The sequence below is a fragment of the Chrysochloris asiatica genome, unplaced genomic scaffold, assembly GCF_000296735.1.
Source record: "Chrysochloris asiatica unplaced genomic scaffold, ChrAsi1.0 scaffold00020, whole genome shotgun sequence".
NCBI classification, from domain to species: Eukaryota; Metazoa; Chordata; class Mammalia; order Afrosoricida; family Chrysochloridae; genus Chrysochloris; species Chrysochloris asiatica.
Genome location: NW_006408538.1, coordinates 26,180,843 through 26,198,764, shown reverse-complemented (window position 1 = coordinate 26,198,764; position 17,922 = coordinate 26,180,843). Strand labels below are relative to the sequence as shown.

Below are 17,922 nucleotides of genomic sequence, written 5' to 3'. Positions count from 1 at the left end.
GGGGGAGGGTCCTGGTTTGGCAAGAGTCCAAGAAGAAAGATGAGGAGAGACCTTACTGCCTGGAAAGTTCAGGGGTTCCCCAGTCTGGAGGGCCTGCACTGGTCGTATCTGAGTTATCTATAAGAGCTCTAGTGTACATTCCAGGTCCTCAGTCCCAGGCGGCTGATTTGGGGGATCTGAGGTGGGGTCTAGAAAATGATTTGTTAAAAATGCCCAAGGTCAAGCAATGCAAATTTGGATACACTTAGCAAATCTGTGAAATGGGAACATTAATTTAGAGGGTTGTGGGTGTGAGACTCAGCTGTGTTAGTCTGCATCAGGTTTCCAATGCCTGGGACATAAGCACACTTGTTTATGTTACTAGGCACCGTAGAATAAGTACTGGAATGCAAGGTCAGTTTGAACCATAAGGTCAGCGGTTCAAACTCACCAGCTGCTCCTCGGAAACCCTACACTGGGTCGCTGTGAATCATGAATCAGAGCTGACTCGATGGCACTTAACAACAACAATCCAATTTCCAGCCTGTAAGGGGCCCCATCACTGGCTCATACTCACCAGGGTTGGGAGACCCTTTGTCTTTCAAGAAGGATCACTCCATCTTGGGTTCAGCGGAGCACTGGAGATTGAATGTAGGTTTGTGTGGTCTCTTCCATTGGCTCTGTGTTTAATGGAACCCCCAGCCCTAAAATGGACCAGGCAGTGGGGAGCAGAGATGGGCATTGGGAACTGAGGAATTCCTCCCTCCAGCGACTCTAGGTCATCTGTGTGTTGTGCCCCGGATGCTCGAATGTGGTATCTGTTTTCCTTTCAGATCCCAGGTTTGGAGATAAATCTCTCCCTGTACACAGAGGGAACAGAGTCCCAGAGAGGGAAAGGACTGGCCCAGGGTCATACAGCAGCAGGGTGTTCCGAATGCAAAGATAGTGGAGGCACCCACATAGGGGCTGAGTAGGAAGTTCTGACCTGGGGGGAATGTCTGATGCCTTGGGGTCAGCATACCTTCCTCCTTCCCTCTCTCCCCTTCCCACAATGGGGGGGGGGCATAGAAGGGACTGTCTGGACCCCCATCTGCTCCATGGGGGTCTTGAGACCCTTTCTTATAGGATACTTAGCCCATCAGCCTGGGGGCTGATAAGGTCTGTCTGTATCAGACCCAAAGCCTATGGCTCACTCTTAGAGACCTGCGCCTCTGGATTGGGCTAGGGAATGACTCTGGGGAAAGCTATCTCTTTCCAACCTTGGCCTTGGCCCCTGCCAGCTTCACCACAGGCCCCACCTTCCCTAAATTCCAGTGTGCCCGGCCCCCTCCTATAAATAGAGGTTGTATACACCAGGAGGGAGCCTGGGCCTTGTCTGCTTTGAAGCCAAGCAAGACGTCTGGTTCCTGTCATCTGGAGGTGGGAGAGGAGGGAAAGGTGAGCCACTCCCCTCTGCAGGCGCCCAGAGAGGTGGCCTGGGCCTGGCTGAGGCTCCCAGACATACGGTACCACCTCATACCGCAGGAGAGCCATGGAGCCTCCCCCGGACTAGGCTAAGGGCTGGAATCCGGTTTTTCTCTGGTAAAATGGAAATAGTACTGCAAGTGATGTTCCTGTTCCTGGGGAAACTGAGTCAGCTCAGAGCTCGGGTACATGCCTAAAATCCCATCACCAATAAGTGGCATAGCCCAAGTCAAACAGGTTGCTTGCTTTCAATTATACTTCCTACCTCTTGGCAGTATGTAAAGAATAAGTGATCATCTTCATTTTCATCACCATCATCACCAGGCCCACAGCTTTACACCATGACCTTGTTCCAACTTTCCTCAGAGAAGCCCTCTGGTAGCTCACTTTATTCCTGGTTTATAGCCCGGGACTTGCCTCTTGCCACAGAGCTAGAATTAGGATTTGAACTTAGGCCCTCTATAGAGGCATGCGCAGGCGAAGGCTTAGCATGGTTTCACGTGTGTGCGTATGGCCCCACGGAATTTCCCAGGCGTCTGAAGACCTTGTGCCTCTTCCTCCCCAGGCGCTGAGCAGCAGTGTGTACAAGAGTACCTCGCCCTATGGCTCCCTGAACAACATCGCAGATGGCCTCAGCTCCCTCACCGAGCACTTCTCCGACCTGACACTCACCGCCGAGGCCCGGAAACCCAGCAAGCGGCCCCCACCCAACTACCTGTGCCATCTCTGCTTCAACAAAGGACACTACATCAAGGACTGCCCCCAGGTAAGGCAGCCCTGAGCCTGCTTCTGTTCTGTAGGGAGGATGCCCTCCCTCGGCCCCAAGGAAACAAGAAACATTCACTTTTTCTCAAGTGAATGGCCCATGGATTTCTGGTCTCCATCCTCTTGTCCTCTAGGGCCGGGCAAGACTGACTGGTGGACAGCACAGAGGCCCAGTCTGGGCCTAGGCTAGTGAGCCAGAAATTGAGTTTGGGATTGTGGAACCCAAAATGAGGTTCTGGGACTTGAAGTCCACAGCCAGGGTAGGTCCATTCCAGCAGCAGAATGGTTGGGGCCCAGCAGCCTCCTCCCTGCTCTCTTCAGGCCCCACCTCCTCATTCACTGGGAAGGAATGCAGGCTTGGGGCCAGGAATCCAGATGTGTTCCCCCCTCCCCCAAGCCCCAAACCCCACCTCTGCTTCTTCTATAGCAGCAGCTTGTGAGGAGATGGGGAGGAGGATCTGCCCTCAACTTTGTGCCCAGGAGGAGTCTGGGAGAGGGCCTCAGATATTCCCTTGGGGTGGGCAGGGGGCCAGGAGATGAAAGGTGCTGAGGCAGCCGCAGGGGCAGATCCCACTCTTTGTTTGGAATCCTGAGGAGAAAGGGTAGCAGTTGTTTTAATATGGTAATGATATGATCAGTGGTTTTCTTTCTATAGTTTTTCCTACCTTCCACGTTTTCCACAGTATGGTACTAACTTTCTTTTCTCTGTATAATGGAGATGGAACCCTGGAGACTGGAAGTCTGTGTGGTTTTGCCCTCCAGAGGTTGGTTGTCACCCGTCACATTCCTGCATTGCCTCTCAGAAAGAACAATGCCAAACTTTAGGGCTTCGCTCCTTAGAGTGTGGCCCGGGTATGGCCGTCACGGGAAGCGTGTTAGAAGTGTAGGTTCTCAGGCCCTACCCCAGACCTGCATGGAATGAAATCCCCAGGTAATTTGTGTGCACCTGGGATCTGGACCTTGTTCAACCCCTGCACAAGAAATGCTCACTCAGGCCCCTGGATAGTGGGAGCTGACTCATGTCTCCAAGGATCTCTGCTTACTCTCTATGTATGCCATAAGCAAGGGTTTCTTGCTTGGGAAGGGCTCAGCAGATGGTGAGGGTCCCTCTCCCAGGAGTTCTCTGGGAAGAGAGCCTCCCACTCAGCATCCCTGGTGCTGTCTCCAGCCAGGTCCCCCAGCCCAGGGCTCTCAGTGCTTGTCCAGACTGCTGTTCACCACACATTACAGAATCCTCCTTGTGGCCTGTGAAGTGGGACGAGCAGGGATCAGCCCCATTTCAGAAGATGGTATATTAGTGTTGGGTCGGTATTAAAATTCTTGTCTTACGTTCAGTTCCCAGACAGTCACCTCATGGGGAGCCACTGTCTGTCTGTCTGTCTATCTGTCCGTGGAGGCTTGTGTGACACTAGGATGCCGAACAGAGGAGCTGCCAGATTAACACAGACTAGGAAGAAAGGCCTGGTGATCTACTTCTGAAAATCAGTCACTGAAAACCTTGAGTCTCAAAAGTCTGATCCTATTGCTCAGGGGGGGTCACCGTGAGCCAGGGGCTGATTTGACGTGTGGCTCTGTGGGTTAATGCGCTGGACTGCAGTCAGTTGAATTGCAAGGTTGGTAGTTCAAGCTCACCAGCCACTTCTTGAAAACCCTATACAGGGTCCCTATGGGTCAGAACCAACTCGACAGCACCTAACAACAACAATAACAAAGAGGAGACAGGCTAAGTAATAATAATGCTTTCCCAGCATTATTTCATTAAATCCTTTCAACTGCCCAGGGTACGAAGTGCTCTTACTGCATCCTTTACACGTGATGAACTGGATGCTCTCAGTGAATGAGGCACTTGCCCAGGCTCATAAGACTAGTCAGTGGAGGGGCCGAGAGTGTGACGCAGGCAGGAAGCCAGGGCTCAGGGCTCTGAGGAGGTACCTCATTCTGGGTTGGCAGTCTGGGAAGACTTCTTCAATGAAAAGGAGGATTTGGGTGGGACTGTGGAGGCTGATGGGAAGAGAGGGGCATTGCTCCTTACAGTGTGATAACATCCAAAGGCAAGGATGGTGTGCATTTGAGTATGTGCACTGCCCTCTCAGGCAGATCTGGGCCTCACAGATTGTGGACACAGGGTCCCGTCCCTGCCTCTCCCATTTGCCTCATCTCATGTAAGGCTCTTAACTCTCTGGCAGAGAAGTATTAGCCCCTCTTACAGTTGGAGGAAGTGTCAGATGGTGAAGTGCTGAGAAGTACGCAGGACTTGTGTGAAGACTCTGCCATCCTAGTCTGAGACTCCTGCCCTGGGCTTGTCTAGGGAACCTCAGTTCCTCCCTAGAGCTGGTGTGGCCCTCTCCAGGCCCCACTGCAAACTGATTCTAGACTTCCTCCCAGCGAGCCCAGACTTCCTCCACTTCACAGTATCAGCGTCATCATCTATAAAATGAGACGAATGTGAACACTAGGCCTGCTGTGAGGGCCCAGTGAGCCTATGTCTGGAAAGTACCTGGTACTCAGCTGCGTCATCGAGTCAGTTCAGACTCAACAGTGACCCCGTCCGTATAGGGTTCTGAGGAGCAGCTGGTGGATTTGAACTGCCGACCTTGTGGTTTGCAGCCCAGTGCTGATCCACAGCCCCACGCCAGGAGTCCTCAGTCAGCACTCAATAAATGCTAACAGGAAGAATTTGTGCACCTGGCAAGATGCTCAGTATTTTAGCAGCTGGAGTTTGATTGGATGCTGTCCACCCCTCACCTGACCGCAGGCTCCAGAGGCAAGTGCTTAGCTAGATTCATTTTTATTCTCCTCCCTGTCTGGTCCCCGTGCCAGTCCAAGGTTCCTTATACAGTTGTTGTTGTTAAGTGCTGTGGAGTCGGTTCTGACTCAGCTGCGTTGTTGCTAAGTGTCATCGAGTAGGTTCAGACTCACAGTGACCCTGTATAGGGTTTCCAAGGAACAACTGGTGAGTTTGAACTGCCAATCTTGTTGTTCAAACTGTCCTTGTGGTTGAGTGTTTATCCCACAGCGCCACACCACGAGTGCCCTTACATAGTAGGTGGTCAGTAATGAATGAAGTCCTGAGTCATGAAACCCTATTTCAGATGAAATATGTACAACCTGAACTTGTACATAACATCATTTAAAGTAGAATTCTGTTTTGTGACAAATTTATTGAGAAACAATTCGCCTATTAACCTATTATACAATTCACCCATCTACATTATACAATTTAGTGGTTTTTCGTATAGTCACAGAGTTGCGTAACTGCTGCCACATCCCCTCAGAAAGACTCCCAGGACCCTTTAGCTATCTCCACCAACACTCCATTTTTCTCAGCCTTCAGCAACCACTAATCTACTTTGTATCTGTAGATTTGACAATTTTTAACATTTCATGTAAATGGAATGATAGGGTGTATGGTCTCTCGTGATTTCAGAGTTCATCCATGTTGGAGCATGTATCAGTACGTCAGTCTTTAAATGGACAATTGGACTGTATGGCTACACTACATTTTGTTTCATCATTCATCAGTTGATGGCCATTAGGGTTGTCTCCATTTGGGGGCTGTTGTATATAGTGCTGCTGTGGACATTTGTGCACATGTTTTTGCATAGATGTGTTTTCATTTCTACTTGGTATTTTTCTGGAAGTGGAATTACTGACTCTATGTTTAACTTTTTGAGTACGATCAGATTGTTTTCCGAAGTGGCTGTACCATTTGACAAGTTACCAGTAGTTTATGAGAGTACTGATTTGTCTTCATCCTCACTAAAACTGATTATCTGGCATCACTGTAGCCATCCTAGTGGATGTGAAGTGGAATCGCATTGTAACTTTGATTTTCGTTTCCATGATGACTAACGATGTTGAATAAAGAAGATCATAGAAGATTGTCTTTTCCTGCGCTTGTTGGTCATTTGTATAGCTTCTTGAAAGAAATGTATGTTCAGATCTTTGGCTCATTTAAAACTTGTGTTATATACCTTTTTATTAATTGTTCTTAATACAGTCTAGCTACAAGTCTAGACTTAAGTCTCTTATCAGATACATGATTAGAAAATTTTTTCTCCCATTCTGTGGGTGTCTTAATTTTCTTGGTGTTATTGTCGTTGGATGCCATCGAGTTAGTGCTGACACACAGTACCACTGTGTAAACCAGAAGGAAACACTGCCGGGCCTGCGCCAACCTCACAATGGTTGTTACGTTTCAGCCATTATTGCTGCCACTGTGTTACTCCATCTCATTGAGGGTCTTCCTCTTTTTCTCTGACTCTCCACTTTACCAGCATGATGTCCTTCTCCAGGGACTGGTCCTTCCCGACAACATGTCCAAAGTATAAGAAACAAAGTCTCGCCATCCTTGCTTCTAAGGGAAATTCTGGCTGTACTTCTTCCTAGACAAATCGTTTGTTCTTCCGCCAGGTCATGGTCCTTTCAATATTCTTTGCCAAAACCATAATTCCAAAGCAGAGATTCTTCTATGATCTTCTTTATTCATTGTCCAACTTTCATGCATATCAGGCAATTGAAAATGCTGTGGCTTGGGTCTGGCACACATTAGTACTCAAAGTGACCACTTTGCTCTTTAAAACTTTAAAGAAGTCTTTTACATCAGATGTGTGTAAATCAATAACTCATTTGATTACTTGACTGCCATTTCCATGAGTGAGGAGCTCTGATAGTGTAGTAGTTATGAGTCGGCCTGCTAACCTCACAGTCAGCAGTCAGACACTACCAGCAAGGAGAGAGATGAGGTTTTCGGCTCCTGTAAAGATTTACAGCCCCAGAAAGCCTGTACAGGGTCACTATGAGCCAGAATCAACTCCATGGCACATAACCACCACCACCACCATTTCCATGAGCATTGGTTGTGATCCAAGCATAATGGAATCTTTGACAACTTCAATCTTTTCTTCATTTATCAGGATGTTATCTATTGGTCCTTTTGTGAATATTTTATTTTTCGTTACATTGCAGTGTAATTCCTGTTGAATGCTATAGTCTTTGATCTTCATCAGTAAATATTTTAAGTCCTCTTTACTTCCAGCAAGCAAGGTTGTATCATCTGGATATTGCAGTTCATTAATGAGTCTTCCTCCAATCCTGATGTCATGTTATTCTTCATATAATCCACTTTGTCAGTTTATTTGCTCAGCATACAGATTAAATGAGTATGGTGAAAGGCTACCACCCTGACACACACCTTTCCTGATCTTACACTATGTGATGTTCCCTTGTTTTTTTCAAGTGGCTGACTCTTGGTCTCTGTACAGCTAAGTATTGTGGAATTTCCAGTGTTCACAATGTTATTCATTGTTTGTTATGATTCACATAGTTGAACGTCTTTGCATAATCAATAAAGCACAAGTAAACATCTTTCTGGTATTCTCTGCTTTCAGTCAAGACCCATCTGATGTCAGCAGTGATATTTTCTTGCGTTGTTATTGGGTGCCATTGAGTCTGCTCCAACTCACGGCAGAATTACAGACTGAAACCCTGCCTAGTCCTGTGCCTTCCTCTCAAGCATGGTTACCCTAGAGTCATTGCTGCTGCCGCTCTGCTAATGCGGCTCGTCGGAAGTCTCCTTTTCTGATGATTGCTGACCCTCCACTTTACCAAACATGATGTCCTTCTCCAGGGACTGGTCCAAAGTAGGAGAGACAAAGTGTTTCATCCGGGCTTCTAAGGAGCATACTGGCTGTCCTTCCCACACAGATTTGTTTTGTCTTCTGGCAGTCCATGGCACTTTCACTGTTCTTCGGCAACACTATAACTCAAATGATCTATTCTTCTACAGTCTTCCTTAATCATTGGCCGACTTTCACATGCATATAAGGCTATTGAAAATACCATGGTGTGTATCAGCCGTACCTTAGACCACAAATTAATCTTTTCCTGTTGAATACTTTAAGGAGGACTTACTTGTGCACCAGATTTCCCTAATGCACTATGTTGTGTGATTTCTGGATTACTACTTCCATGAGGGTTGATTGTGGATACCCACAAAATGAAGTCTTTGACAACTTCAGTTTTCTCAATTGTTGTTGATAAGTGCCATCGAGTCCATTCTTTGTTGTTGTTGTTGTTAACTACCGTGGAGTTGGTTCCGACTCATAGTGACCCTGTACAGGGTTTCCGAGGCTGTAAATCTTTACAGGAGCAGAAAAAGCCTCATCTTTCTCCCACGGAGTGGCTGGTAGTTTCGAACTGCTGACCTTGAGGTTGGCAGCCCGACTCATAACCACTATGCTACAGAGCTCCTTCTACGCTACCATCCTTTAAAGAACTAAAGGTTGTTTTTTTAATGAAACCGACTTCATTTTGATTTCTTTTGTTGCTCTCACTTTTAGTGTTCTCTGTAAGAATAACACCAGTCCTCTGTCAGTTTGTTGTGCTGGGTGGCTGTGTGTTGCTGTGATGCTGGAAGCTATGCCATTGGTATTTTAACTACCAGCTGGGTCACCCCTGGTGGACCGGTTTCAGGAGAGCTTCCAAACTAAGACAGACTAGGGAGATGGAAAGGTGGACTACTTCTGAATGGTTAGTCACTAAATGGCTTATGATTAGCACCAGAACATCGTCAGATATGTTACCACAATATGAAAAACCTTACAGATAGCACCAGAACATCGTCAGATGTAGTGCTGGAAGATGAGCCCCTCAGGTTGGAAGGGACTCAAAATACCATGGAAGAAGAGCGGCCTCCTCAATCTGGAGTTGACCGCGCTGACGTGAATGCAGTAATGCTTTCGAGCCTTTCATTGGCTGATGGGACACAGCTCAACATGAGGAGAAACAGCTGCACACATCCATTAATAATTTGAACTCAGAATATAAGAAATATGAATGTAGGAAAATTAGAAATTGCTAAAAATTAAATAAGAACACATAACGATCGATATCCTGGGCATTGTTGTTGGTGTTAAGTGCCATCGAGTCGCTTCTGACTCAGAACGACCCCATACAGGGTTTCCAAGAAGCAGCTGGTGAGTTTGAACTGCTCACCCTGTCGTTCAAACCAACCTTGCGGTCTAGTGCTTTATCCCATAGCGCCACCCCAGGACAGACTGATATTGGTCATTTTGACTCTCACTGTCTTACGGTTTACTATGCCAGGAACGGCATAGCACTCATCATCCAAAAGAATATTTCAATATCCATATGATAAACGCTGGACTGCAACCACAAGATCCATGGTTCAAGTCCACCAGCCACTCCATAGAAAGACTATACTGGGTCACTATGAGTCAAAACTGACTAATGTTCCTGAACAACAACAACAACATCTTGAAAGTACAACTCTATCTGTGATATATTCTATCTGGTCTTCCTTATAGGTTATATATAACCTTATAACCTATAAGGAAGACCAGTTAATACCACTGTTATTCAAATGTATACACCAACCATGAAAGCTAGTGAAGATGGAATTGAAGAGTTCTACCAGCTTATTCAGTCTGAAATTGATTAAACATGCAGCCAAGATGCACTAATAATTACTGGTGATTGGAATGCACAATTTGGACACAAAGAGGAAGGATCAGTAGTTGGAAAATATGACCGTGGTGATAGGAATGATGCTGGAGATCACATGATTGGATTTTGCAAGACCAACAACTTCTTCATTGCAAATACCTTTTTTAAACAACATGAAAGATGACTTACACATGGGCCTCACCAGACGGAATACACAGAAATCAAATTGACTACATCTGTTGAAAAACACAGTGAGAGAACTTTATATCATCAGCCATAAATGAGGCTGGGACAGACTGTGGAACAGTTGCTCATATGTAAGTTCAGGCTGAAGCTGAAGAAAATCAAGCCAAGACCACGAGAGTCAAAATATGTCCCAATGGAATTTAGAGAATTTCTCAAGAATAGATTTGATGCATGAGATACTGAAAACCGAAGACCAGAAGAGCTGTGGGATGACATCAAGAACATCATACAGGAAAAAAGCAAAAGGTCATTAAAAAGACAGGAAAAAAAAAAAAAAAGACTGAAATGCATGTCAGAAGAGACTCTGAATTTTGCTTTCCAGCATAGAGATGCTAAAGCAAATGGAAGAAATGAGGAGGTAAAACAGCTGAACAGAAGATTTCAAAGGGCAGCTTGGTAAGACAAAGCAAATTATTATAATGAAATGTGCAAAGTCCTAGAGTTAGAAAACCAAAAAGAACACACTCAGCATTTCTCAAGCTGAAAGAGCTGAAGAAAAATTCCAGCCTCAAACTGAAAAATTGATAGGCAGAGTATCCAGTGATGTAGAAAGCATGAAAAGAAGATGGAAGGAAAACAGAATCATTGTACCAAAAAAGAAATGAGTGATGTTCAGCCATTTCAAGAGGTAGCATATGAGCAAGTACTGAAGGAAGAAGTCCAAACTGCATGCATGGATGGCATTGGTGAAAACAATTGGCTCCAGGAATTGATGGAATCCAAATTGAAATCTTTCAACAAACTGAAGCAGCACCGGAGGCACTCTTTATTTGTGCCAAAAATTTGGAAGACAGCTACCTGGACAACTGACTGGAAGAGATTCATATTTGTGCCCTTGTAAAAGAAAGGTGACCCAACGGAATGTGGATGCCATCAGACAATGTCATTAATATCATATGCAAGTAAAATTTTGCTAAAGATCATTCAAAAAATGTTTGTAACAGTTCATCGACAGAGAACTGCCAGAAATTCAAGCCAGAGTCAGAAGAGGACATGGAACTATGGCTGTCACTGCTGATGTCAGATAGATCTTGGTTGAAAGCAGATAAAACCTGTGCTTTACTGACTGACAAACTATGAATAATATTGTGAAGAATGGGTTTTCCAAACACTTAGTTGTGCTCATGAGGAACCTGTACATAGACCAAAGGCAGTTGTTTGACTAGAGCAAGCAGATACTGAATAATTTAAAATCAGGAAAGGGTGAGAGACTAATCTCTAAAATTCATAGAAAACTACAACACCTCTGCAAGAAAAAGACAAACAATCCAGTTGAAAACTGGGCACAGGACATGAACAGACACTTCACCAAGGAAGATATTCAGGTAGCCAACAAATATATGAAGAAGTGTTCACAATCATTAGTCATTGTTGTTGTTAAATACTGTTGAGTCGGTTTTGGCTCATATGAAATATAATTTCACACCAGCATTAATAGCAAAGTCAAAAAATAGAAAGTAACAGTGCTGGTGAGGGTGTGGAGAGACTGGGACCCTCCTACATTGCTGGTAGGAATGTAAAATGGTTCAACCACTGTGGAAAAGGGTATGTTACTTCCTTCGAAATACCATATGACCCAGCAATCCCTGTACTTGGTACAGAACAAGAGTAGATACCTGATACCAAGCAGCATTATTCACAATAACAAAAAGATGGAGACAGCCTAAAGTGCCCATCGATGGAAGATGCATAAACAAACTTTGGTACATACACACAGTGGAATACTATGCAATGATAAATCTGTGAAACACTTCACAACATGGATGAACCTGGAAAACATTATGCTGAATGAAATCAGTCAATCACAAAAGGGCAAATATTGTATGAGGTCATTCTTGTAAAAACTCAAGGGAAGGTTTTCATACTAAAAGAAACATCCTTTAATAGTTACCAGAGGTGGAGGGAAGAGAAAGTAATTCACTAGCCCGAATGTTGTTGATGTTGTTGAGTGCCATCAAGTCAGTTCTGGCCCATAGCAACCCTGTATACGGTTTCCAAGGAGCAGTTGGTGAGCTTGAACCATCGACCTTACGGTTCAAACCAACTTTGCAGTCCAGCGCATTAACCCACAGTGCCACACCAGGACTCCATAGTTAGAGGGTAAGACACATGTTATTTTGGGTGGCAGGTAGGGCAATATACATGAAGAGGGAGGTTGGCAGAAGCATTATGAAGATAGGTGAAGACACAAGGAGGTATGCAGGGGCTAACGGGGAATAGAGGTAAATACTGCTGTATATACAACCTTGGAACAACAGTGTGCTGTGGGTAGACACATGACCAGAGACACAGGCTGAATGGGTATGGGAGGAAGAGTGGGACTACACCCACAAAATATATGAATTTGAAAGAGGATATTGGTACATGGGTATTTACTTTTGCTGCAAACACAGTTATGAATGTGGTAGAGCATACAGCAGGCAAGAATGATGAAAACTTCTTAGATAACACCCAACATCGTAGGGCAATGAGCTGTTGAGCCTAGAGACTCATTACCACAGTCTCAGGGATACCATGGCCAATAGGCATAGCATAGTCCACAAAGACAATGTTCTACATCCTACTTTGGGGAGCAGCATCCGGGATCTTAAACGCTCATAAGTGGCCCTCTAAGAAGGTGCAGCTATTGGTCTCTCCATGTGCAGATGGAAAATGAGAATTGAAGATACTTGTAATCAGTTAGTCCAACGGATTAATGGGCCATGTAAACATCAGTCTCTATGACTGTGAGACCAGAAGAACTAGAAGTCCTGCATAGAGTGGGAGAATATGTGGAACGCAACTCAATAGTCCACAACAACAACAACAACAACAAAACAGGCTTACAGGTCAGAAAGAGACTGGAGGAACTGAGACTATGGTCCTCGGCCACCCTTCAGGTCTGGAAAGAAACTCACCATTGTGGCCCGCTTTTATGCCAAGCAGTAGTTAGGTATTTAGGGGGACAACTAATAAGGTAGGCTCCCCATGGAATGCTTAATCATTAAAGATCAAAAGGGCAACATTTACCTAAGAACAAAGTTGTGAAGAGATGGGAAGGCGGGTGGAATGAAACCAGGAAGCACAGGGAGGAGGCAGGATAACTTGTTGCAAGGAGGGGATTGCTCCACTGAGATGAATCAGTGTAAGATTTGCTGAATGTAAACCTGATGATCTGGTCTATAAACCTTCACTCAATTCTCAGTAAGAAGTTTAACAGAATTATTCACATAGACAATTAAAAAAGTGTCATTCATATTTAAGTTTTGATAACTTTTGTCTCTTTACATAGGAGGACATAATTATAAGAATTATTAGAGTCTTCTATTGAGTTACATACATTTTCATTTATCTCTGAATCAAATTCATATGGAATAGTCTCTTTTTAGCATAATTCTGTTGTATTTCAGATAATCGATCATGTTGTTGTTAGATGCCATCAGCTCTGAGACATAGTGATCATATGTATAACAGAATAAAACACTGCCCAATTCTGCAAATAAATAAATCAGATCCGGAGATGTGTGTGACAGGGTTGTGTCCTTTCACCATACTTACTCCATCCGTATGCTGAGCAACCAATCTGAGAAGGTGGATTATATGAAGAAAAATATGGCATCAGGATTGAAGGAAGACTCAATAACAACCTTCAATGTGCAGATGATACACCTTTGCTTGCTGAAAGTGAAGAGGACTTCAAGTACTTACTGATGAAGATAAAAGACCACAGTCTTTGGTACGGACTGTACCTCAATGTAAAGAAAACAAAAATCCTCACCAGTGGACCAATATAAACAGCAAACATCATGATAAATGGGGATAAGATTGATGTTGTCAAAGACTTTATTTTGCTTGGATACATGATCAATACTCATGGAAGCAGCAGTCAAGAAATCAAATCATGTAGTGCTTCAGGCAAATCTGCTGTACAAGACCTCTTTAAAGTGTTAAAGAGCAAGGATGTCAGTTTGAGGACTAAGGTGTACGTGACCAAAGTCATGGTATTTTCAGCGTGTGAGAGTTGGACAGTGAATAAGGAAGATAGTAGAAGAATTGACACATTTGAGTTATGATATTGGAAAAGAATATTAAAAGTACCATGGACTGCCAGAAGAGCAAACATACCTGTGTGGGAAAAAGTACAGCCAGAATGCTCCTTAGAAGCCCAGATGGGAGACTTGGTCTCTCATATTTCGAACATATTGTCAGAAGAGACCAGCCTCTGTAGGAGAAGATCATGATTGTTGAAGTAGAAGGTCAACAAAAAAAGAGGGAACCCCCATGAGATGGATTGGCACAGTGGCAGTAGCAACGGGCTTAAAACGTAACACTTGTGAGGATGGTGTAGGACCCGGCAGTGTTTCGTTCTCTTGTGCATCATAGTAAGGTCACTATGAATCAGAACCAACTCGAGGGCACATAGCAACAACAGTGTGTAAGAATCCATTGCCAAATCTAAGATCACAAAGATGTGCGTCTGTGTTTTTTCTCTAATAATTTTGTAATATTAGCTCTTCTATGTATCTTTGATCTATTTTGAATTAATTTTTTTTTTATGGTGTGAAATAAGGGTTCAAATTCCTTCTTTTGCATGTGACCATCTAGTTGTCCCAGCACCAGTTGTTGGAGAGACTCCTGTCCCCATAAAGTGATCTTGGCACTCTTGTGGAAAATCAGTTGACCATAGATGCTTCCATTGATTTCCATGGATTCCAGTGACCTGCATGTCTCGCCTAGGCCAGTTACACACAGTCTTGATCACTGTTGCTTCGTAGTAAGATCTGAAATCTGGAAGTGCAAGTCTTCCAAATTAGTTCTCTCTCTTTTGTTTTCATTCTGGATCCCTTGAATTTTCACTTGAATTTTAGAACCAGTTATTCAATTTCTACAAAGAAGTCAACTGGTGTTCTGATAGCTGTTGCATTGAATCTATGACCAATATGAGAAATATTTCAATCTTAACATTAAGTCTTCCAGGTCATCACTGTGGATCTGGACTTTTCTTTGTGGGTAGCTTTTTTCATTACTAAGGCAATCTCTTTACTTGTGGCAGATCTATTGACAGTCTCTATTTCTTGGGTCAGTTTTTACAGTTTGTGTCTTTCTAGAAATTTGTCTGTTTTATTGAAGTTATCAATAGTTTTTTCTGTTCTCGGCTAATTTATGTTCTAGTTTTTATTATTTATTCACTTTATGTTTAGTTCTTTTTGGTTTATTTTTTTTTTACTTTTTTATTGTGAATTGAGTGAAGGTTTACAGAGTAGATCATTGGTTTTATACTCAACAAATCATACATTTTCCTTCACTACAATGATTGCAACCTTCTCCCTGTACCATCAGGTAACAGTATTCACCTCTATTCACTTTAATTCTTGCATTCCTTCCTGTGTCTCCCACTACCTTCATCTTTCCTCTGCCAACCCCCCTCTTGTTGTATATCGCCTGCCCTGTTACCCACGTTAACCCTCTAGCCCTCTCCCTCCCACCCTGGTAACTATCATAGTATGCTTCTTTTATCAAGAAAACCTTTTCTTAACTTTTTGTAATAGTGGTTTCATACAATATTTGTCCTTTTCTGTGAATGACTAATTTCACTCAGCATAATGTCCTCCAGGTTCATCCATATTGTGAGGTGTTTTGCAGATTCATTGTTATTCTTCAACGTTGCGTAATATTCTACTTTGTGTATGTACCAGTTTCTTTAACCATTCTCCTGTTGATGGGCATTTAGGCTGCCTTCTTATTTTTGCTATTGTGAACAGTGTTTCCGTGAACACGAGTGTGCATGCATCTATTTATGTCACAGCTCTTATTTCTTGAGGAGATCTGCCAAGTAGAGGGATTGCTGGTCGTACAGTTTTTCGATTTCCAACTTTTTGAGAAAGCGCCATGCTGTTTTCCACAGAGACGACACCATTTTACAGTCCCATCAGCAATGCAGAAGGGTTCCGGCTTTTCCACACCCTCCCCAACATTTGTTGTTTTCTGTCCTTTTGTTTTGTTTTTAACTTTGTTATTAATGCTCGAGAAAGATGATCTCTCATTGTTTTGATTGGCACCTCTCTATAAAACGGCTAATGACCATGAGCATTCCTTCATATGTTTATTGGCTGCCTGGACAGACGTCTTTGATGAAGTATCTGTTAATGTCTTCTGCCAATTTTTAAGTTGGATTATTTGTATTATTCTTGTTAAAGCATTGACGTATTCTATACATTTTAGAGAGTAGTCCTTTATCTGATATGTCATTGCCAAAATTTTTTCCCCAGTCAGTGGGGTCTCTTTTGATGAAATCCTTTGCTATGTATAGTATTAATCTTTAGGAAGTCCCAGTCATCTATTTTGTCTTCTCTTTGTGTATTGTCAGTTATGCTTGATGGTACATTTATGCCATGTGGCAGAGTTTCTCTCTAGTTTTTCATTGATGGTCATTATAGTTCTAGGCATTCCATTTAAGTCTTTAATCCATATTGAGTTCATTTTTGTATATGGTGTGAAATACTAGTCTTTTTTCATTTTTCTGTAAATTGATTTCTAATTTTGCACCATTTGTTGAAGAGACAACCTCTTCTCCCATTAATGCATTTCGGCCATTTGTATGAAACCAACTAAGTGTTGTTGTTAAGTGCCGTCAAGTTGATTCTGACCCATAGTGACCCTGTATAGGGTTTCCAAGGAGCAGCTGGTGAGCTTGAACTACCGATCTTGCAGTTCATCTGAACTTGCAGTTCAGCACATTAACCCACAGTGCCACACCAGGACTCCAACTGACCATAGGTGGATGGATTTACTTCTGGGTTCTCAAATCTTTTCCATTGACCTTTTTTTTTTCCCCACGTGTCTTCCATTGTACCAGTACCAGGCTGTTTTGATTACTGTGACTATGTAGTAGATATTGAGATCAGGAAGGGAGAGACTTCCTACTTTGTTCTTGATTTTTAATAACACTTTACTTATCCATGGTTTGTTACCTTTCCATATAAAGTTAGTGGTTTGTTTTTCCATTTCTTTAAAAAGTGACATTGGAATCTGGATCAGGATTGCATTATGTCTATAGATTGCTCTGTGTAGTGTTGACATTTTCACAATGTAAAGTCTTCCTATCCACGAGCAGACAATATTCCTCCATCTCTGCAGGGGTTTTTGTTTCTTGAAGTAGTGTTTTGTAGTTTCCTTTGTAGATCTTTTGTTTCTCGGGTTAGATTTATTCCCAAGTATTTCATCTTTTGGGCAGCTGTTGTAAATGCTATTGTGTTCCTTATTTCCTTTTCAGAGTTCTCTTCATTCATGTATAGGAATCCAACTGAGTTTTGTATGTTGATCTTATGCCCTGACATTTTGCCAGATCTATCAATGAGTTCCAATAATGTTCTTGCTAAGTCTTTGGGATTTTCTAAATATTGTTGTTATTGTTAACTGCCTTTTAGTTGGTTCCAACTGATAGCGGCCTTTTACAGGGTTTCTGAGAAACAGCTAGTTAACTTGAACATCCGACCTTGAAGTTCAAACTGATCTTACAATCTAGTGCTTAACCCATATCTCTAAATAGAGAGAGTTTTACTTTTTTTTTTTTGCCAATTTAGATGCCTTTAATTTTCCTTTCTTGTGTTATAGCTCTGGCTAAGACTTCCAGTACAGTATTGAATAGGCATCCTTGTCTGGTTCCTATTCCCAAGGTGAATGACTTTAGTTTCTCACTGTTGAGAATGATTTTGATTGTAGGTTTTGTATATATGCCCTTAATTATGTTGAGGAATTTCCCTTCTGTTCCTGTTTTGTTGAGTGTTTTTATCAGGAACGAATGTTGGATTTTGTCAAAGGCCTTTTCTGCATCAGTTGATGTGACCATGTGATTTTTTCCCTTTGTATTATTTATGTGGTGGATTATGTTGTTTGTTTTTCTAATATTGAACCATCTTTGCATACCTTTTATGAATCCCACTTGATCATGATATGTTATTATTTTTTTGGTACATTGTTGGATTCTATTGTCTCAGGCTTTTATTGAGAATTTTTGCATCT

At 43.0% G+C, this 17,922-nt stretch overlaps 1 protein-coding gene across 1 annotated transcript in view; it reads left to right on the top strand.

Annotated features, from left to right (window-relative positions):
* The window catches only part of ZCCHC24 (zinc finger, CCHC domain containing 24), a 79,868-nt gene that overhangs the window by 9,662 nt on the left and 52,284 nt on the right, over positions 1-17,922 (top strand). The window contains exon 2 of the mRNA XM_006837439.1: positions 2,009-2,209. Within this exon, the coding sequence (XP_006837502.1) occupies positions 2,009-2,209 (201 nt within the window). The remainder of the gene's footprint in view (positions 1-2,008; positions 2,210-17,922) is intronic.